Source organism: Herpailurus yagouaroundi, unplaced genomic scaffold (genome assembly GCF_014898765.1).
Source record: "Herpailurus yagouaroundi ecotype Mexico unplaced genomic scaffold, PumYag 29, whole genome shotgun sequence".
NCBI classification, from domain to species: domain Eukaryota; kingdom Metazoa; phylum Chordata; class Mammalia; order Carnivora; family Felidae; genus Herpailurus; species Herpailurus yagouaroundi.
Window position 1 is genome coordinate 10,520,771 of NW_024412377.1, and position 23,381 is coordinate 10,544,151.

Genomic DNA, 23,381 nt, shown 5'->3' on the forward strand with positions numbered 1-23,381 from the left:
AAATTAAATTAAATTAAATTAAATTAAATTAAATTAAATTAAATTAAAAAAATGAAGACTCCACTATACCTCAAGGATAGGACTCCAATCGAGGACAGAAGAACTCATGAAAACCATTCCATTTCTTGACACAGTAGCAGGTGAAGCGTTGTCAATGTTATGAGGTTCAAAAATGATCTTACAGTTTGGAGCCATGGGAATCCGATCACCATTGGCAAGGGTTAGAGTTTTGTTATCATCCAAAACAGAATTCAGATTTTCAATCCAGATGGCATCTACTGGACCATCAAGAACTATCCAGATATGCTCCCCTAGAATAGCCCACGAAAGGTGGGGGGGGAAAAATACACACACACATATATACATATACACGTAACTAGTGTACTTGAAGAAGTACTATAATTTGATATAATTTTCATTAATATTTAAATAAAACTTTGATAGAAATGATTATCTTATTTTGTCACATAGGACTTTTCCAGTTCTATCTATAGCCATTGTTTAAAGCACATAACCAAAGGAAAAAAGTCATTTGTTCGTTGAACAAATATTCATTAAGCACCTTCTATGTATCAGCACTATTCTAGGGTCTGGGGACATTACGGTAAAAATAAGACACTGTCCTGTCTTCACAGAGCTTACATTCTAAGGGGTACAGATGATAATAAAACCAATAAGCAAATAACATGTACGATAAGAACAATCAGGAAGAAAAGAGGATGGGGCATTGCTTTTGATAAGGTAATCAATAAAATATTTCAGGAGAATGAAGTGATGTAGGGATCTAGAGGCAGAATTTTCCAGGCAGTAAGAATACCAAGTGCAAAGGTCTCAAAGTGAGTACAAATTGAGGCTGTTCTAGAAAGCAAGAGTTGGAGAAGAGAAAAGGGAATGTGAGTGTCATCAGAAGGACAGGCAGAACCACGGAACTGATTCTGGCTGGTACATGTCACATTTGAGATGTCCCACACACATCCCACAACGTTGTTGAGCTGGGGATTCAAGGGAGAGGTCAGGGCTGAAGATTAGAATGTAGAAGCCATTGGCTTAGAGATGGCACTTAAAACCATGGACTGGGTATGTTTCTTCTAGGGAGTACAAGTAGACAGAGGCAGGAGGTCTGAGCACAGAGCCACTTCAAAGTTCAGACTTCTGGTACAGTCTCCTTTGCAGACTCCTCCCTCTGACAGACCCCTCATGAGGCAGAAGTAGAAGGACAGCAAGCAGGTTAAGTTTCCCTGATGTCAAATGACAGAAGAGGCCCAAGAAGGGGAGTGATCAACCATGCCAGGTTCTGTGCAAACCGGACTAGCCTGAGAACCAACAATTTGTATCTGACAAGCTGGAGGCCATGAGCCCCTTGGAGGGGCTACAGGGGACAAAACTGATGGGAATCACTTAAGGAGATATTTGGAAGTAAAAAAAAAGTCACAAGCATCAGCAGAATGGTCAACGGAATGCCATCGCAAATTTCGGTATCTGGTTTAATAATTCCTCCTAATTTCTTAATCTCTAGTTTCTCTTACTGACACCATGACCAAGTTTGGAACTCTAATCTTTATTTACTGTGCCACAGCTGTAAAATATTATGTGTCAAATAAAATGCTTTTAAAAATCTTAATTCTGCTCAGTCGACTGAATTTAAGTAAAATGATGATCTAAACACCCGAGTCACTTAGAAAAGGTATGTTGCCTTCTTTAAAGAGGGAAAAAAAACCACTGCTTTGAGCTCGCATTCTTTGAGGTAGCACTGGGCACTGCATTATGTGTTTACATAGGATTACTGGAACAAGACAGAGACAAACTTTCATTTATTTCCAGTAAAACAACAATGTCTAATATGAGCACACTTTAGAAATTGTACATGTTCATGCCTCTTTTGACAACTGATGTTAGGTTGCTGAGCTCCGTTCCCTAAATGAGTGGCGCCACCTTAAACATTTCTCAGTAGACAGTGTTCCGAAGACAAGACTCATGAAGAAATGTCCCCAGTATCTTTCCTTCCTTCTCCCCGCAAGTGCATTCACTATGCCTTTCTCCCACTTACTCGAGAGTGAGAAAACACGAGGAGAGGAGAGTTGATATCACCTCTTCCATCTGAGCCTGTATCCCAGGAACATTGGGTTCAATTTAGAGACTCCAAAAGTAAGAGCGCATTCAGAGTGAACCACTAGCCCTTAACGAGTTTCTTCACGGGATAACCAAACACCAGTGTGCGTCTAAACAGCAATATTTGTTAGTTCAATAGAGACTTTGTTTTTGATATATGCAATTTTCTTCCCAAAGAAGCCCATTTCCCCCTGCGATTTTATAGGGGGAATCGGTATTCTAAAAATAGGCTATGCTTAAACAAAAATAACATTTTTAAAAGATTCAGGGAAATGGTTATGGTAGAGTCACTTTATTCAACACTATCAATTTTCCTTAACAGCTTCTTCTTTCTATTTTATTCTAAGATATCACAGGGATACAAAAACACTTATTGAAAAGGAAAACCATTCCCTTTGTAATAACAACAAAGAAAAAAAGGTGGGAGAGGGGGATTTTAAATATACTAATCAATAGTTTCAGTATTTCAACGTTGACAAATATACTGATTCAGGACTTGCTGGTCTCCTCGTATGGAGAATACAGTTGTTCTACTAATTCTAAATAGGCACCCTAAGATTTTATCTAGAAGTACAGGTCGAAAATAACACTTCATTTTCTACCTTTCTTAGCTCTCAACGTTTTCCTCCAAAGAGTTGAAAATATCCCATCAGTCCAATCATTTGTGGCCACATCAAGTCGACCAAACATCTGTGGGGCTGTAATCGCTTTGGGATTCATCCTCATTTCCCGGTGTGGTTTTCCACAATCTGTACCAAGTAAATCCAAAACAACGTTTAAACAACGCAGATGTAGAGCAAGCCATCATTAGGTAACACTGTACTAACTGCAATGTACTGTCAACAGGTGTTCAAAATAGGAAAAATACAAAATTACACGAAAACATTATGTCTTCCTGCATTCCAAGGTATCATAATTAACATCGTTACATCTTATGGACTAACATACTTTTGTTTCTATCTTCTGTAAAAGCAAGCTGCAGGAAACATAATGGGGGTGGGGGAAGGATACCATGTTGGCATGGATGAAGGAATTAATGTAATCTGGAAGTTCTTCCAATTTCACAGCTCAAAAATCTTTTGATTTATGATATATTGGATTAAGCCTGGTCTCTGAAATAGCACCCAGAAGATGCTGCATTCTCTACATTCCCGACTTCAATTTGCTGAGATGTGTTCTTACTCGTTTGGAAAAAAAAAAAAACCTAAGCGAAACTAATATTGTAGGAATCAAGGACTTTTCATTTACAGCCAAATTCAAAAAAGGTTTTTGACTCTTTCACACCCTAAAACTACTTCTAAATAAGCTAGATTCTGTACATAAGGGACTGTGGTTAATAAGCAGAAAAGTGAAGAATAAGGTTTAAAGTATAAAATGATAAAAATTGATGCTGAAACATTACATACTGTGCGAAAGGTTGACAAACACAGGCAAACATACATAATAACTATGCACATTGAAAAAGGTGTTAAAACCCACTAAAACCCATTTAGAAAATTAGACCATAGTTCTCTTTTTTTTAAATCACAGAAAGACTCGGGGTAATTATTTGCAGTATTTTACAACGCTGAAGGGAAACTGCATCACAAATCAGCTTCTTCAATAAATGATATCCATAAGACTAGCAAAACTGTATCTTTTACCTAAAGGCCAGCAAACTCTTAAAGAGTATGACAGTATTAGGGTGTCTAGGTGGCTCAGTCAGTTAAGTGTCCAACTCTTGGTTTCAACTCAGGTCATGATCTCGCGGTTTGTGGTTTCGAGCCCTGCGACGACGGGCTCTGTGCTGCAGACTGGTTGAGATTCTCTGTCTCCCTTTCTCTCTGCCCCCTTCCCTGCTCACTCTCTCTCTCTTTCTCAAAATAAATAAATAAACATTTTTTAAAAGACTATGATAGTATCATAAGTAAAAATGACTTGATCTGCTGCTCATATAACTATCAAAAATGATTTCATTATGGGGGCGCCTGGGTGGCTGAGTGGGTTAAACGTCAGACTTCGGCTCAGGTCATGATCTCATGGTTCAAGCCTCACGTCGGGCTCTGTGCTGACAGCTCAGAGCCTGGAGTCCGCTTCGGATTCTGTGTCTCCCTCTATCTCTGCCCCTCCCTGGCTCATGTGTGTGCTCTCTCACTCTCTCTCAACAATAAATAAACATTAAAAAAATTTTTTTAATTATTTCATTATGGTAGTACGTAGAATTGTATCATTTCAATTTTAAATACCATAACATTTTGATACAGAATTATTGAGTCACTATGTTATATGCCTGAAACCAATATAACATTGTATGTCAACTACACTTGCATAATATTTTTTTAATTTATGACCAAAAAAATGAAATACCAAAACATGTTTATAAGATGACAAGAAAAAAATGCTTTACTTTCAAAAGGTTGGTTAAACTAATTCCTCCTTTTATTATTATTTTTTAATGAAATCCATGTTAGTTAACATATCGTATAATAATGGTTTCAGGAATAGAATTTAGGGATTCATCACTTACATACAACACCCAGTGCTCATCCCAACAAGTGTCCTCCTTAATGCCCATCTCCCATCTAGCCCATCCCCCCACCCAACACCCCGCCAGCAACCCTCAGTTTGTACTCTATATTTAAGAGTCTCTTATGGTTTGTCTCCCTCTCTGTTTTTATCTTATTTTTGCTTCCCTTCCCTTATGTTAATCTGTTTTGTTTCTTATTGCCACTTATGAGTGAAGTCATATATGTCTTTCTCTGACTGACTTATTTTGCCTAGCATAATACACTCGAGTTCCATCCACATTATCACAAGTGGCAAGATTTCATTCGTTTTCATCACCAAGTAAATATTCTATTCTGTATATATACCACGTCCTCTTTATCCATTTGTCAGTCAATGGACATTTCGGATCTTTCCATACTTTTGCTATTGTCAATAGTGCTGCTATAAACATTGGGGTGAATGTGCCCCTTCAAAACAGCACACCTGCATCCTTTGGATAAAGACCTAGTAGTGCAATTGCTGGGTCATAGGGTAGCTCTGTTTTTAATTTTTTGAGGAACCTCCATACTGTTTTCCATTCCCACCAGCAATGCAAAAGGGTTCCTCTTCTCTACATCCTCGCCAACATCTATTGTTGCCTGAGTTGTTCATTTTAGCCATTCTGACTGGTGTGAGGGTATATCTTGTTGTGGTTTTGATTTGTATTTCCCTGATGAGTGATGTTGAGCATCTTTTCATGTGTCTGTTCACCATCTGGATCTCTTCTTTGGAAAAGTGTCTATTCATGTCTTTTGTCCATTTTTTCACTGGATTACTTACTTTTTATGTGTTGAGTTTGATAAGTTCTTTATAACCCTTTATCTGATATGTCATTTGCAAATATCTTCTCCCATTCCATTGGTTGCCTTTTAGTTTTGCTGACTTAAACCGAATCCTCTTAATTCTCTTCCTAGGCATTTCTTGACTGTCCTGATCACTCCACCTTCATGGATTCTGCCCCTAGAGTAGGTACACTTTCTTGCTGCTGCCTCTTTATGGTCTCCAGACCATCCCTCCTGTCCCGTGGCCCATTCTCCACATGGCCACAGGATGGTCTTCTACACACAGCGTTGATCATACCACTCCCCAGCCCAATGGCTTCCCATCACCTGCAAAATAAAATCTAAGTACTTAGCATAACTTACAAAGCTCTATTGCACTAATTTGAATGCCCCCTAAAAGGAAAGCCTCAAACAAGGATACGGGTATGGGGAGTTTGAAGTCAGGGGAAAGAGAGAATGAAACAGAAAATGAGAGAAATCCAAGAATGGGCTCATTTGGGAGGTGGCCACAGATGTAGTGTCCCTCTGATGGACATGAGGAGGTAGGACACTTGCCTTCAACCCAACTTCTGCCACTGTTTGAGGGTATGGCTGCCTCAGGGGCATTAATGCCCACTCTCTTCCAGGCTGAACCAGTTCCCTAGATTCTAGGAAAGTCATAATGCTGAAAAACTGGGAGACACCCCTGGCATTTGTGGGAGAAACTGACCAACAGCTGTACCTGTACCAGGACAGGGTCAAAGGGGTGTGGTGGTGGGCACCAGGAGCACGTACTATATATACCTTCTCACCTTCCCCACTCCCACCCCCACACACAGACTACCTTTTATCCACACCAGTGCACTTTCTGGGCATGCCATGCTCTCTGGAGTCTCTCCTATCTGCACAGGCTCTTTGTTCTGCTAAGAATGCCTTGCATCCATCTGCTACTCAACCCTCAATCTTCAGCTGAAGTGGCACCTGCTCTGTAAGCCTTCCTAGAATTCCTTAGAAAGGTTTCTGATCTCCTTTGCCTGCTCACAGCATAACTGTCCAAATCTTCTCATAGTGATTCCATGTTGACTAATAACTGTCTGGGTTATCCCGCTCCTTGAAGGCATGGCCTTTGGTTTTCACGCCTGCTTCCCCACTTCTGCTACAGAACCTAGCAGAACCTCACGTACAGAACATTAAAGATATTTGATAAATAAATACATGATGAATAAGGAAACAGATATACATGGGTCTAGTACAAGTTCAATGCAATTACCTTCTCAATCTTTGGGATTATTAGTGTTTTCGGCATTAGACAATGTTTTGCTTAAGATAACGAATGTTTGCCCTACGTATGAAAACCAAGAACAGGTTAATCGACAGCAAGTAGTCTAATGATTAATTCATCTTTGCAAAGAACTTCTCCAAAACCAGCGATGCCGTATGGATTACATAATTTAGACATATTATACATAATGTATCACTATTGTTTAATATTTAGTACTCATTTTGTTCAACTCACTTTACCAGGTGCATTTGTAGTTTATTGCTAACAGAAGGCAGCTACACAACAACAACAAAAGTATTATTAAGCATAATTTGAGAGAACACATCATTTTAAAGCTATATAAAAATCCCCAAACAGAGTCTCAACAGCACATGAAAACCGCACGGTAAGTCTTGCAGGTGTGTGCTCTCGGTTTTGGCAAAGGTAAGTGAGAGCTGAGAGCACAATTCTGTCTCAGTGTGAACACCCCGTGCTGGAGTCTTAACGTACAGAACTCACTTTGCCCCCTAGCTGAGGGCACCGAGACTAAACCCAACACGTGCAGGTCCCTAGAGCAAACACAGAGCAGTCTCCACCGCCACAACTCAGCATCAGTGCACTGGAGTTTCATGAGCGGACTGGAAACCCAGCCAGGCACCTTTTCCCCATGGGACCATGTGTGATGCAATCCAACGGCTGAAGTTCTGTGAAATTTTGGGACTCAAATCTGCCATGGCTCAGAGCTGCCTACACAGTACTTTTAGTAGGGGAAACATCAATGTCCAATCAGAAAATACAGGGATAGTCACAAATGTGGCAATGCCCATAATCTTTGGATGACCTTGGGCTAGGTAGGGAATTAGATATAAGGCTAAGGGAGATCTGGGAATTAAAGGCATCTCTTGAACTTCACCAGAAAAATATCTGATTCTTGGTGGGAAATTAGTTTACGATTAGGATGATTTGGGGAGTTGAAATTGAAATTATTTTTTTTAATTTACTGAGAGGTAGCACATTGTATTAACTCATTGGGAAGTACCATGTTATAATGGGAAACGTCCGGGTTTTTCATTAGTGGGCCTTGAACTTACTGTCTTCACAACCTGTAGCATTTCTGAACTTGAAGCTCAACATTTTTGTACAAAATGGGGATGGTCAGAGCCACATCTCAAGATCATGGTGAAAATTAAATGACATAACATAAGTAAAACACATAACACAGTACATAAAGTCACTGTTTAAAATTTGTTTTCATGCAGCATTATTCATAGAAGCCAAGATACGGAAATGATGTAAATGCCCATTAATAAGAGAAAGAATTCAGGAAATGTGACATATATATAATTCAACCACACGCAAGAAGGACATCCTGCCATTTGCAATGACATGACGACATGGATGAACCTCGAGAATGTCACGCTAAATGAAGTCAGTCACACAGGGAAAGATAAATCCTGTATGGTATCATTTACGTATGGAATCTAAAAAAAAAATGAAACCCTGGAAAACAGATTGTAGAATGGTGGTTACCAGGGGTTAAGGTGTAGGGAAATGGAGAGATATCAGACAAAGAGTACAAACTTCCAGTTAAAGATTCACAAGGATGAGGATCTGACATACATTATAGCATAACGTACATATAGCATCATGATCATAGCTAATTACACTGTATCATATAATTGAACAAGTTGCTAGATGAGTAGATCTTAAATGTTCTCACCACAAAAAAGAAATGGAAAGTAACTGTGTGACGAGATGGGGGTCAAAGCTAATGGTGGTAATCATTCTGCAACATACAATTGCTTCAAATCAATACACTGTACACATGAAACTTATACAATACTATGTGTCAGTTATATCTCAATAAAGCTGCAAAGAAGTTTTCCCCTCCAGTTCATTATTATAATACACTATCTCTAAAATGTGCCCAATAATCAGTAGAGCATGTCCCTCTTGGAGCATCCAAATGTGTCACAGTGATTTAAATGTGTTGCCCGGAGCAACATAGCTTGACCACCCCCTTACCTGTCATGGCTTTCATCAAGGTGTGGATACAAGTGGTCTTCCCCGCTCCACTGGGCCCCAGGGTCATCATTCCGTGTCGCACTCTCTGTGTCTCAAACAGCTGGATAACTTTCAGTTTCCAAGGAGGATGGTTAATTAAACCAGCTTCTTCAACCTGAAAACATAAACAAAGCCCCACATTGGGCCACATCGACAGCAATCTGGACCTTCCACTGCGCTCAAACTAAGCACAGACATTGAGGAGGGGGATAGAGGAAAGATAGTTACTATTTAACGGGCATGGAGTTTCAGTTCGGGGAGGTGAAAAAAGTGCTGAACATGGGTGGTGACGATGTTTTGCACAATAATGTGAAATGTACTTAACGCCACTTAACAGTATACTTAAAAATGATTAAAATGCTAAATTTTAAATTATATATTTTACCACAATGAACAATATATTGCTGGGGTGCCTGGCAGGCCCAGTCAGTAGAGCATGTGACTTTTTATCTCAGGGTTATAAGTTTGAGCCCCATGTGTGGCGTGGAGTTTACTTAAAATAAAAAATTTATATATATATGGCGCATATATATATATATATATATATATGCAAAGACCATAGGTTGAATATTCAAAATGTTATCCCAAGGCAACAAGAAACCTCTGCATTTGCCTTTGGGAATTGAATACATTTATATTAATACATCCTTGAATATACGTCTTAGGAGCAACTTAAGAATAAAGACTCATGTATCAAAATGTATTTTAAATGTTTAATTTAAAAGGTGATATTTAATAACTGGAAAAGTTGGTAGCACACCAAGTTGACTGAAATTCCATCTAAAACTCAAACTGTCTATAAATCTACTGAGTTTTTATCTGTCAAACACACACATGAAAGTTATTCTGCCAAACACTAGTCTAAGTTCAATATTCATAATAACACTACAAGATTAGTACTGTCACTATCTTTCTTTTACAGAGAAGGAAACTGAGGCACAGAGAAGCCCAGCAATTTACCCAAGATTATTACTTGTAAAGTTACAGAGTGGGAATCCGAACCCAAGAAACTAAGCTCCATGGTCCATGCTCTTAACCATCATGCTACGCTTAACCCCACTATAAATGATGTTTTTATTTTTATTTAAATAATTGTTGGATAATAATCACATGTCATTTCATGCTATGTATATGCTCTTCAGATTTTTCATATGCTACAAATTACGCTGTTAGTCATCTTATACATTACTTTATACTAAGCTTTTTAGACAATTCAGCCATACGATGATAATTCATTTGCAAAATGAATTATCACTCTTACCTGATCAGATTAAGATTTTTGTATCTTGATTTTTAAAAGGAAAATATCCATTAAGTACTGCCGTATTTGATTTTTGTTAACAAATATCTTAAATTGAAATGTACTTTATAAATGTGAGCCAATCACTATTTCTATAAAACTTTTCTTCCCCCAAACTCTTCTTTGCAGGAAAGTAAACCATGGCACAAGGTTTACATGACTCGTCTTCATTCCCAGGAAAACTAGGAAAACGTACAGCTGCACCAAGTCTCATAGGAAATCCAGACACCTAATGCCTCACATAACATGGCAGATCCCCAGAGCCTGAGGAAGAAACCACAGGTGATCCTAGGCCTGGGGGAAAAGAGTGACAGTTGAGGAGCCACGGGAGATCACTGCGAGTGACACCTCAGGGCGGGAGTCCAGAGGTCAAAGCCATGCGGAAGCACCAGGGCCACAGACAAAGCCAAGTCGAGGAAGGCTCGCCAGCCAGCTGAGCCCCACTCGCCCCGCTCGCTCGTCATACTTCATCTCAGAATCTGGTGCGGCACGGTTTCCATCCATAGTGGGCCCACTAACATGTGGCCAACCAGATGTGCTTGTGGGACAGCAGGGGACTGTCTGGCTGGAGAAGCTCAACAGCCTCCCCGAAAACAGTAGCCATCATCTTGGGTGTTGTTCTTGAAACCCACGGATCTGCAATACATCAGCTGCACCTGACACCCATGAAATTCGGATGAAAGAGACACGGACAGAGCTGGATGTCCCTGAGAGATACATTACCTGCCTACTAATCGCCATTGCCAGTTCAGGGTAACCTGCTTTGTCCAGAAGAATATTTGGGAAGAGATCTTCAATCAAACTCAAAAATAAGGGTTCATCTTCATCAATCTAAGAGAGAAAAGGAAGAGAAACTGGACCAACTATTTTGGCACAATCATAACAACGCACAGATAAACTGAAAATGCTGAACATACCAAATTATTTTAAGATAGTAAGTAAAATGTCACCTTCATTGAAGTGGAAGAATATGCTCCTCATGTTTCCCATAAATTAAAAATTATTTTAGAAAAGAAAGGGGGAGGAAGAGGGAGGAAGAAGAGAAGAAAATGAAGGAAGGAGATGAAAGAAAAGAAAATAGTACCCATATGACAACCTCTCCATAAAATAATAATCAGTTCAGGGAATTACCACATAACCTACAATTTCTAATTGAAATTTTAAAAATAATAATTGAAATAAGAGATAGTAACAAATTCATGAATTGGAATTTGCTCCACCCTTTTATCTTGAAAAAAAATATACCATCTGTCACCCTGTACACAGATTCACTGACACTGAACAATTGATTTTCAGTCTCACCTATGAAATGAGAGAGTGTGAAATTACACACTTGTTAAATTTACATATCACTTCCTGCTGGGTTCTACAGACTTTAAAGAAGGTGAGATTTCAGCTCTAAAACCCAAAAGTATTTCAAAGTATTTGGAAACTTAACATGTGGATTTTTAAAAATCCATTTGAATTCTATCGAAATAGGCATATGTTAGACTAGATATGAGTTACCACAAAAGCAACGTCTGAAAAAGTCTAAAGTTAGGCTCTCCAGCACTTTGGCTGATTATTAAGCATTTTAAATGAGTATTTTAAATAAATATTTCTAAATCTCATTTGTGCTTAGTTAGCTGAACTGATATGTAAGTTGGTGGAACATTTCCATCTGTGAATCTTACTAGTTTAGAAAGATTCATGTCTCGCAGAACACGCATGACGATTGTTGATTCCGTATCTGTGGGGTTGGCTCTTTTTGCGGCTCCCAGCGTTCGCAGAACTGACAGAATGTTCCGCAGACCAAAATCATAATGTACCTGAAGAATGTGAGGTACACTGGGCTTATTTTCAATATTAACTTGCGCATGAAAACGATACAAACTTGACAAAAGACCTCTTCACAATAACGAATAAATGCTAATTTTCCTTTAGAAGAAAATTGTAGTTAGTGAAGCAATAAATTTTTATCAGTATGTATTTTTAGAGCAAACTGAGAATATCCAAAAGAGTTCTCTCATGGACAATCACTAATTTAAGCCCTTAGATCAGAGCTAATAAATATATCTTGACAGGGAGAAAGGAATAAATTTCCTCTTAGAGTATACACGTCTCCCTGAGCCTCTTCTTAATCAGTCATCCATAGGAAAATGTCCTCATATCTCTAAAGCTAAAACTCTGAACCAGGAATGTGTGTATATATACATACACACACACACTGATAGGCAAAAAGACAGGTTTTAAGAAGGAAGAAAAGTAGTCCTATTCTAGGATTACCTAGAGCGGGGAAAAATAAGGACAAACCAGAAAGCCAAGCCCCAGCTTTGTTATTCCCTTGATATATACCTGTAAAAGCTCAAATCATAACAAATTTTATCACCTATAAAGTGAATAATTAAAAACGGATTATCTAACCACTATGGAAAACAGTATGCCAGTTGCTCAAAAAATTGAAAATAGAACCACCATAGGATCCAGAAACCCCTCTTTTGAGTATATATCCAAATAATTGAAAGCAGGATCTCAAAGAGGCAGTTGCACACCCATAATGACAGCAACAGTATTCACAACAGCCAAGAGACAGAAGCAACCCAAATGCCCACCTTCAGATGAACAGGAAAATGAAAATGCGGCATCCTTTCTTCAGTCATAAAAAGGAAGCAAATCCTGCCATATCCTACACCACAGGTAAACCGAGAGGACATTATGCTAAGCAAAATAAGCCAGTCAAAAAAGACAAATGCTTACAATCCCATTTACATGAGGTATCTGAAGTAGGAAGATGCATGGAAACAAGTAGGCTGTTGGTCATCAGGAGCTGAGAGACCAGCAAGAGAAGAATTTCTATTTAATGGGTACAGAGTTTTGCAAGATGAAAACGTTATGGAGATCAGTTTCATAGCATTGTAAGTATCCTGAATACTACTGAACTGTACATTTACGAACGGTGAAGATGGCAAATTTAATGTTATATATGCTTTACCACATAGAAAAAAACAACAATTAGGGGCTAAGGTAACTGGGAGCAGCACGCCTCACTTCAGACAAGTCATTTGGAGGATGGAGCACATAAAAATATTTGGACTGAGTTCCTGCCTTCAAGGAGTTTAAATTCTAATAGAGGTAAAAAGGTAAAAATGTGAGCAAACTCACTAAAAAGTGACCATGACTTGAAAGTGCTGATGTGTGGAACTAATTAAGGAAAATTTCTCAGAGCTGGACTCAGTTAAATCTGTGGGCATGAAGTGAGATTCATAGAATGTTCACCCAGAGATCAGCACGGGGCCAACTGTTTTGGGCACGTTGGCTCATTTCATGACAACGACCTGTGAGCAGGGCTGTGGGCATGAAGAAAAGTAGAAACGAAATAGTAGAGAAGAAGGAGACAGGAGTCAGTGATGTGGGAGTTTTCTACATGCAAGAAACAGCATGGAAAAATATTTCTTTGACAGAAGAAAAAAGGAGAATGGGTGAGTAAAGGCTTCAATAAGCAGAAGGAACAAAGAGCATCTTCAGTGGGAAAGTAATTTAATTGAGCTTGGGGGTATAAAAAAATAATCTAGAGTCAAAGAAGTTTGGAATGGAGACTAGAGTAGAGAGGAACCAAAGTATTGTATATGTTAAGAGATTTTATTTGTGTTACAGTTTTATGTTTATTGCAGTGTATTATTATTTAGTGTATTCTTTCAGTAATTTTTATTTATACGTCCCAGAAATTTGTGGCATGATCCCCACCTCCTGGTGTCTGTGTCCCTGTATAATCTTTTCCCTTTGAGTATGGTAGGAGCTAGGCTTGTTTTAACCAATATAATACAGCAACGATGACTGGCCATATGTAATTTCTGTGTATGTGTTCATGTGGTCACATTACATAAGATGTGTGATGGTTAATTTTATGTGTCAGTTTGACTGGGTCACAAGATGCCCAGAGAGCTGATTAACGTTATTTGTGGGTGTGTCTCCAAAGAAGTTTCTGGAAGAGATTAGCATTGGAACTGGTGGACTGAGTAAAGAAGATGGCCCTCCCCCATGTAAGAGTGCACCATTCAAGTGCTGAGGACCCCAGCAGAACAAAAAGGTGGAAAGAATGGATGGATTTGCTCGCTCTGCCCTACTGCTAGGCTGGGATATCAACCACTGCTGTCCTCAATGCTCCTAGTTGTCTGGCCTTCAGACTTGGACTAGAATCTATACCATCAACCCTTCAAACTACACCATCAGCTGGTCTCCAGCTTACAGACAACAGATCATGGAACTTCTCTACCTCCATAACTGTGAGCCAATACCTTATAATAAATTTCCTTACAGGTATATACACATATATCCTATTGGTTCTGTTTCTCTACAGAATCCTAATACAAGACCATAGCACTCATCTTGCCAGAACCTTTTTCCCTTGCTGACTTTGAGAAGACAAGTGGCCGTGTTGGGGGATCCCATGTGGCAAAGAATGTCATTCAGCCTGCAGGAACTGAGGTGGCCTTCTCCAGCTGACAGCCAGCAAGAAACAGAATCCCTCAGTCTTTCAACCTCAAGTAACAGAATTCTGCCAACAACCTGAGTGAGCTTAGAAGTAAATCCTTCTCCAAACAGGGAGCCAAGACTTGACTGACGCCTCGTTACCCTCTAAGTAGAGGATCCAGCCAAGATGTACCAGGACTCCTGACCTACAGAAACCATGAAATAATAAATTGTGTATTGTTTTAAACCAGTAAGTTGGTGGAGCCGTTGTCACACAGCAACAGATAACTAACACAAAAGTAATACATGATTAATCTCATGCCTCTTAACTGCAAAGCTGCATGATGTCAGAACCTGCTACGCTAAACAGTACAGAAAACTTAGCAAAGAAGTTACCATAGATAAAATAGACAATTGGCAAGGCTTGGCCCAATATGTCGAAGATATTGGAAGTAAGATATTGGAGTAAATGATTGAGAGGCTCCTGAAAACCATGAGGACGCACAACACATATTATGATTAATGTACAGGTGGGATAAAGAGCAAGTATTAATATTTATAATTCTTTGGCTCTTAAATCAGTTCAGATAGTACTCATCTCATTTTTATGCTGTAAATATTAATTTACTTAAATGTATTTCAGGAAACTATGCATATAAAATTGATTTCATAACGATACAACTTTGTACTTTGTATCCGTAAGGTAATCTGTCAACAACCCCAGTCTACAATTTTTCGAAATGAGCAAATCTCACTGAATAGAAAAACTAAGTATGCATAAGTCCAGAGAGACTTTCAGAACATCACACCTGCTTAGAAAGCTGCTCCTCACACAGCTTGTAGAGAGTATAAAACTTCCTGGCCAAAACGACGTTGTCAATGAAGCCGCAACTAGCCAACTTCACCCTGATGATAATCTGTCGGTCGGGCACCATCATGGCCACGGAGCGGAAGTTAATCTTCAAGTTTTCAGGAAGCTCCTGCCGTCCAGCATAGCCAGGATTCTGTGCAGAAAATAAGACCCACAGATGAATGACACAGTCATGGGGCAACACACACACATTAGCACGGCACTAAAAGATTCATTATGTCCACACAACAAATCTGGACTGACAACCGAAGAACTCATTTACATATCTCACTCTCCTTTTAGCTGGAGAGACTACATCACAAGTTATTAACATGAGCTTTGTTTAACACCAAAGGCCTTCACACAGCGGTTAAAATTACTGTCGCAATTTCCATTCATGAAAAATAAGTGACCTAAGACGAGGGAAATGCATGAAAGCTGTGAGATGAAGGCTGAAATTCAGCAGCTCTTCTTGTGGTTCCTTACCATGGTCAGGAAAAGTCCAAATTCAGGGTTCATAGTCACATTATCTCCATCGGTAAAAATAAAAGACTTTTTGCGCTCCTTTTTGCATGTCAGAATAATGGAAATTTGCTGGGCTGCCACTGACAGAACTGGTAAATCGATACGGTTAAATTCATCAAAACAACCCCAGGATCCAGACTGTGCTAATCCTTCGAAGGGATATTAAATAGAAAATCCAATTAGTATATAATTTCGGAAAGCCAAGGAAAAGAGCATTTTGCAGCTGCCAAGACAAGCCAGAGATAAGTCTGTTCAAAAATAAACTTGAGGGGCGCCTGGGTGGCGCAGTCGGTTAAGCGTCCGACTTCAGCCAGGTCACGATCTCGCGGTCTGTGAGTTCGAGCCCCGCGTTGGGCTCTGGGCTGATGGCTCAGAGCCTGGAGCCTGTTTCCGATTCTGTGTCTCCCTCTCTCTCTGACCCTCCCCCGTTCATGCTCTGTCTCTCTCTGTCCCAAAAATAAATAAAGGTTGAAAATAAAATAAAATAAACTTGAACAAATAGATTATGCATAAAGTGCCCCCGAAACAACTCACAATATGGCGCTCTGTCTGTAAACAGCCAACCTGCAGGGATAAAGGAACATTACAATGGCAAGTGATGTTGACATTTGATCCACACAAGAGTGGTCAAGATTTGGATTTTCCAAAAAGTTGTACAAAGTTGAAAAATGACACTGAAATACAGCCAGTTGTTGAAAAATAAATCTTTTTTTTTAATGTTTATTTATTATTGAGAGAGAGACACAAAGCATGAGCAGGGGAGGGGCAGAGCGAGGGGGAGACACAGCATCTGAAGCGGGTTCCAGGCTCTGAGCTGTCAGCACAGAGCCCAATGCGGGGCTCGAACTCACAGACCGCGAGATCATGACCTGAGCCGAAGTTGGATGCTTTACCGACTGAGCCACGCAGATGCCCCCCAAAATAAATCTTAACCAGATATTCTACCTTAGCTTTAAATTTCTCATCAAATAAAAAATATAACCCTCACCTTTAAAAATCCGTCCAAGTCCTCGGAAATCCATCTGATCGGAACAATTGAAAACCACGACATACTTCCCGAGACATCGACCCATATCTTTCGTAGTTTCTGTTTTTCCTGTTCCTGCGGGTCCAGTGGGAGCTCCTCCCATGCTCATTCCCAGAGCTTGAGCCAACGTGATATAACACCTGGAGGAATAGAGACATCACTAGAACCATGCCCCCGGCACCTAGATGACACTTCTGGGACATCACAGTAAAATGAACTGCGCACAAGACTTAAAAATGGAAAATTTAAGCCACTGTCCCTACATAGCATTTCCAAAACTGCACCCTAATATACACTTTCCTCATGGATATTTGTTAAGGAAAAAGGAGGGGCTGGCCTATGGTTAACTCAGTTTGAAAACTCTTAAAAAGTTTCAACAGGCTTTCTCATGACAACGTACAGCGTGAGATTCTCCAAATGTGAAAAAATAGTACACAGCATTTCCAAAACTTACTTGGCAACGTTTTTCACAGAAATCTACCAACATCTAGAGAATAGTGTTCTATGAAACAGATTGGGAACCATTAGATCAATTCCCTTCTGGGAATCTAAGAGTCAATAATTTGATGTACTTGGGTACAAATGATCACATGAGACAAATCACACATTGCTAAATAATCATATCTTCAATCTATTTCTGGGAGTGCCTACTGTACTTTGCACATACCTTCTATTATCTCTTATCACATGATATTAACAAATAAAAGACTCTGATGAGGAAATACAAGAGTGCCTGGGAAGGAAAAAACTACCCTGATAACTCACTGATGAATCACTCAATTCTCCAGCATCACCCAGTGCTGTCAAAGTGATGAATCTACAAAGTGATGAAGTTGAGGGCTTTCCTACAGCGAACTCTATAAAGCATTCATCTGGACTTGAAAAAAATTTCAAAGGAAATAAAGTGATAGTCCAATGTGAAAGGTGGGAATAAACAGCAAGCACACCAACCAGAGGTCCTCCAGAGTCTGCATTTCATTGGAAGTGGGTTCCTAAAAAGGCAAGTAAATGACTTAGCCGTGAATGTATATGGAGCCTGGAAATGGAGAGGACAATACAGGAGAACGCCCAAGCTCCCTTTGATTTTGCCTTTTAATTCAAAGTTTTATTTCCCGCCTTGCACTTTCGTCATCCCTTGCGGAGCAGTCTCTAAAAATAGTTAACACGTTGTGCTCCACCTACATTATCTCGCTTAAGCCCAGAGAATCCTGCAGGGAAGCTACTGTTGTTCTTCCCACCTTACAGATCAGGAGAAAGGCTCACAGAGATGGAATTACTTCTCTCGAGATCGTGGTAGCAGAGCCGAGATCCGAGCCTACCTTTCTGGTGGCAAGCCCTCAGCTGCCCGGCTCGAGAACACGTCCACCCCGCCAGGGTAAGAAATAAATCTCCGAGAGCTCTGACCCCCAGCTACTCTGTCTTGCAAACCCTCTTTATAACTGGGACCATTTGGGTTTATATTTGAATTGAAGCAGTAGTAAGTTGTTAGGTTGCCTAAAAGAAGTCACCCTATTCGTGCGGAAAATGAGCAGGCAAGCCAGGCGCTTTATCCGTGGAAGTATTGGAAGTATTGGTTGCAAAATGCTGGGGAATTTATGGTACACACATCAAGAACATATTTTTGTTTCTTTTCTTGGGGGGTTTAGTTATAGACTCTGATTATAGGACGTACTTAAGGAGAAACAGAAGGAAACATTGAGAGGCACCTGGGTGGCTCAGTCAGTTAAGCATCTGACTCTTGATTTCAGCTCAGATCATGATCTCATGGTCATGAGCCCGAGCCTTGCACTGGGCATGGAGCCTACTTAAGATTCTCTCTTTTCTCCCCCTCTGCCCACCCCACTGGTACTCTCTCACTCTCATGCTCTCTCTCTCTCTCTCAAAAAAAAGGAAACATTGATAAAGAATGTGTTATTGATGATTGCGAATAACCATAGTCATAGCAACAATAATAATGAGTAACATTTACTGAATGCCAGGTCCTCATTAATCTGTCACCTCTAGTCCACACAGTGATTCCAAAAGGAGGGAATCAGAGTTTAGGTGTCTGGGCCAAGACGATGCAGCTATTAAGGGCAGAGTCCAGTGGTCAACACACAAGTATGATTCACAGAAGCTGTGAGAATACTTCAGAGAAAGGCACATGTTTTTCTGTTTAGACCCGTGTACGTTTCTTATCAAGCAGATGAGAAACTTCTATAAGCCTTTGATTCCTGCTGCCCTCTGCCTGAGTGACAGTGTAGTAAGAATGATTCCTGTCTTCTCTGCTTGTGCCCAGAGTGGAAGGAGGGAACGGCCATGAAAAAACACCACGAGCTTTCAGAGAAAGGCACTATATGTTTTTAGTGAATTAGAATAACTATTTTATCATCTGGAACAATGGCAACTCCATCCATGTGATGTTGAGCTTCCCAGAGACTACAGCCACCAACGTTGTTGACTTTCCACGGGGCAGTCAGCAAAAGACTGATGAGATATCAATGCCTCTGCCCTTTGATTTTTGTAAGGATTAACTTTAGTGAGGAATTCTTCGGGAAAAGGGCAGGAATGCTTACAGTGGAATCTCAGTGACCGGCAAAAAAAAAAAAAAAAAAATAGGTAACTCACTTCTCCCATAATCAAGAGAGTTAAAGAAAAATAAGCAAATGAACATTGAGGGGGACACAGGCTGAAACAAACCCTGGAATCACTTCCACTTCTATATTTAACAGACACCTGCTATGTTTCTAAAGTTCTCAAGTTCTCTGGGGTGCGTGGGTGGCTTAGTCGGTTAAACATCCAACTTTGGCTCGTGTCATGATCTCACCATTTGTGAGTTCGAGCCCCATGTCAGGCTCTGTGCTAACAGCTCAGAGCCTGGAGCCTGCTTTGGATTCTGTGTGTGTGTGTGTGTGTGTGTGTGTGTGTGTGTGTGTGTGTCTCTCTCTCTGCCCTTCCCCTGCTCACATGGGTCCTCTCTCTCTCTCTCTCTCTCTCTCTCTCTCTCTCTCTCAAAAATAAACATTTAAAAAAAATTTAAAGTTCTCAAGCTTTTTTGATACAGAAAGATGTATAAGACAATGAATATAGTAAAGAATTAAGATGCAGAGAAGTTTGTAGACTATATACCAATACCTATATGTAAAAATTAAAAAGAATTTTGACATACTAGCATTTGAAATTTCTAGAAGAGGAAATAAACTGTTACGTGTTAAAAAAAAAAAAAGAAAAAAATTTACTCTCACACTTTCAACTTTATGTCCTTTTGTACTATTTAACTTTTTCATCACAAAGATGTGCCTCTGAAAATAAACATTTCATTCATTCATTCTGGAAATGCTTATTTAGCACCTATAATGTGACAGCACCCTTGAAGGGGCAGTAAACAAGTCACAGGAAGTCCATGCCAGCTCTTTAGCTGACATCTTAAAGGAAGGTAACAAGTTACTCCAAAATAGGACACAGAAACAATAAAGTTGGTCAGGAGGGCTAGGGGGAGTGTGGGGGTCTCTGCTTCTTGTGGTGGGTCTGAAGTGCCCTCTGAGGTGACATTTGAACAGAGCCCTGAAGGTGAGGGAGCAAGCCACGTCCGTACTGAAGGGAAAAAGAGTTCCAGGTCAAGGGGACGGTAAGGGCAAGGGCCCCGAAGCAAGAGTGTGCCGTTCTAGAACAGCTAAGGAGCAAGTGGCTGGAGCTGAATGAGAAAGAAGAAACAGAAGCATAGCTGGGGCCACATCATGCCATGCCACGTAAGGTCGCTTTATTTCGGGTGAGATAGAAAGACAGCGCAGGGACTGAGGCAAAGAGATGACGGAATAGGACTTCCAGTGTCTGAACTGAGAACAGACCACAGCGGGGGGGGCAGGGGAGGCAGGGCAATGGCAGGAGCAGGGAGACCAGTCAAAATACCGTTGCGAGAACCCACGTTAGAGATTATGGTGGTTTGGAGCAGCATGGTAACAGCAAATGGGTGAAAAGTGGTCACATCCCAGGTGAATTCTGGGAATGGTGCTGAGCAAACTTGATGACAGAGAGGGGGATAATAAAGCAAGAGAAAAAAGGAAGGTATCAGAGATGCTCCAGGCATTTTGGCTTGAGCGACCCAAGGATGGAACCGCCATTTGCTAAGATGAGGAAGACTAAGGAGGGTGCGTCTGTGGGGGACGATCAAAGCTGTCAACTGTGAATTCTGGGCAAGCATCCAAATGGACACGTTGGACAGGTACGTGGATAGATGTGTCTGGAGCTCAGGGGAGAAGCCCGGGCTGGGTGCAGACTGGGGAGTCCACATCTGGATGACACTCGCAGCCACAGGAGATCACCAGAGCAGCCAGCGTAGACGGACAAGACTCCCGGCACATTCTGGGCTTAAACTGGGAAGGTAAAGGGGAAGCAGAACAAGGGTACGAAGGGCCAACTGGAACAGTACAGAGCCAGGACAGTGTGGTGTCTTGGAAGCCGTGTGACGACAGTGGGTCACAAAGGACAGAGTGCTCAGCTGTGCACACCGGCGCTCCCTCACGGGTCAGGAAAGACAAGAACAAGAAATGACTAGCGCACAGAGCAACAGAAAACGTCTGCATGGTCGCTTCCAGAGAAGGAAGAGAGTATGAGGGGCAGCTACACCCCAAAGACATCCACGTTTGAATCCCCAGAACCTGTGAACAGGTTGCCTTGAGGGACTAACGGGACCTTGCAGCTATGATGTCAAAGGTCTTGCGATGATCCGGGATCACCTGTCGGGACAAATCTAATCTCACGAGTCCTTCAGAGGAGAGAAGGGAGGCAGAAGACCGGGTCAGACGTGGGACTGAAGACAGAGGAGAGTCGATGCCTGAAAGGGTCTCAACCCACCACTGCCGGCTGTGAAGATGAACCAAGAAAAAGTACAGCCTCCCAAAGCGGGGAACGGCCTTCAGCCGACAGTCAGCAAGAAAACCCGGCCTCGCGTCCTCCACGGCCAAGAAACGAATTCTGCCAACAGCCTGCAAGCACGGGAAGGGGGTTCGCCCTTACAGGCTCCAGGAGGGAGTCAGCCACGCTGACGAGTGTCAGACCTCTGACACACAGACTGTAAAATCGTTAATTTGGGTTAACCTTCTAAGTCTGTGGTGACCTGTCACGGGATCAGTAAGAAACTAACGCAGAGAGCCCAACTGGAGTGAATTCCACATAAAAGAGGTGAAAGACAAATGGGTGCTTCCAAGGAGTTGTGATGAGAGCACAGGCGTGGGAAGAAACGCCGAGGCGTCACAGGAGGATTTTCTTTCCGGTAGCAATTACAGCATATTTGCAAGTTGATGAGAAGGATCCAGCCGGAAGTGAAAACTGATGCTGTCCCAGAGAGGAAATCACTGGCGGTGGGGATATTGGCTTTGGATGGCCGCACAGACCATCCATCCAGAGAACCGACTGCACAAGAGCAGGTGCCCTGGATAGCCGAGGCGTGAGTGGGGACCGAGGGCGCGGCCCCTCCTGTGACAGCATCTTCCCCACAGGACAGGAGAGGCGGTCTTCACTAGGGAGGGAGGGGGGTGCTGGGAGCCTAAGAAGACAGTAGGTGTGAAATCACTGCCTGAGCCACAGGCGTCTCAAGGAACTGGTCACGTTTTGTGATTATCTGCCTCTGTGCTTCAAAACAAAGAGAAACACTCCAAAAGGACATCCAAGAGCATCCAGTATAAGTCACCTCCAATCCAGGCATAAGAAGGAATCGAAAGACAATGAAGAGGAGGAAAGTGACAATAAAGTCTCTCTGTTGAAGGTCAGCATTTCATTTAGCATCCGGAATGAGCAGAGAGAACAATCAAGCAGCATGTGAGTAACATGCTTGTGTCAAACTTCTATGTTTTGTGTGACAATATTTTTTTTTAATTTTAAAATATCTTTTTTAAACGTTTATTTATTTTTGAGACAGAGAGAGACAGAGAATGAACGGGGGAGGGTCAGAGAGAGGGAGACACAGAATCGGAAACTGGCTCCAGGCTCTGAGCTATCAGCACAGAGCCCGACGCGGGGCTCGAACTCACGGACCGCGAGATCATGACCTGAGCCGAAGTCGGCCGCTTAACCGACTGAGCCACCCAGGCACCCCTTCTTTTTTTTTTTTAATATTTATTTATTTTTGAGAAAGAGAGAGAGAGAGAGAGAAAGAGAGATAGAGTGCAAGTGGGGGGAAGGGCACAGAGAATCGGAGACAGAATCTGAATCGGGCTCCAGGCTCCGAGCTGTCAGCACAGAGCCCGACACCAGTCTCGAATTTACAAACCATGAGATCATGACCTGGGCCAAAGTTGGACGCTTAACTGACTGAGCCACCCAGGGGCCCCTGGTGCGACAGTATTTGTCATCTAATAGCCCAGAAGTTCATTCCATGAAAATAAATGATATTCACCATCAGCTTCTACTGAGGCCAAATACTGCTTTTAACACTCAGCCATTTTGTCCAAAATAAGTAGGCAGCACATCCCTGAACAGAGCACATATGCAATTAGTTGATGCCACAAAGTTCAAAGTGGACTAAGTGAATT

General features: G+C 41.3%; 1 protein-coding gene across 1 annotated transcript in view; it reads right to left on the reverse strand.

Annotated features, from left to right (window-relative positions):
* DNAH5 (dynein axonemal heavy chain 5) overlaps nucleotides 1-23,381 on the reverse strand; it is a 291,695-nt gene that overhangs the window by 115,665 nt on the left and 152,649 nt on the right. The window contains exons 36-43 of the mRNA XM_040494117.1: nucleotides 16,834-17,012; nucleotides 15,807-15,994; nucleotides 15,280-15,474; nucleotides 11,695-11,829; nucleotides 10,745-10,852; nucleotides 8,683-8,836; nucleotides 2,712-2,858; nucleotides 70-311 (exon numbers count right to left, since the gene is read on the reverse strand). Of these exons, the coding sequence (XP_040350051.1) occupies nucleotides 70-311; nucleotides 2,712-2,858; nucleotides 8,683-8,836; nucleotides 10,745-10,852; nucleotides 11,695-11,829; nucleotides 15,280-15,474; nucleotides 15,807-15,994; nucleotides 16,834-17,012 (1,348 nt within the window). The remainder of the gene's footprint in view (nucleotides 1-69; nucleotides 312-2,711; nucleotides 2,859-8,682; nucleotides 8,837-10,744; nucleotides 10,853-11,694; nucleotides 11,830-15,279; nucleotides 15,475-15,806; nucleotides 15,995-16,833; nucleotides 17,013-23,381) is intronic.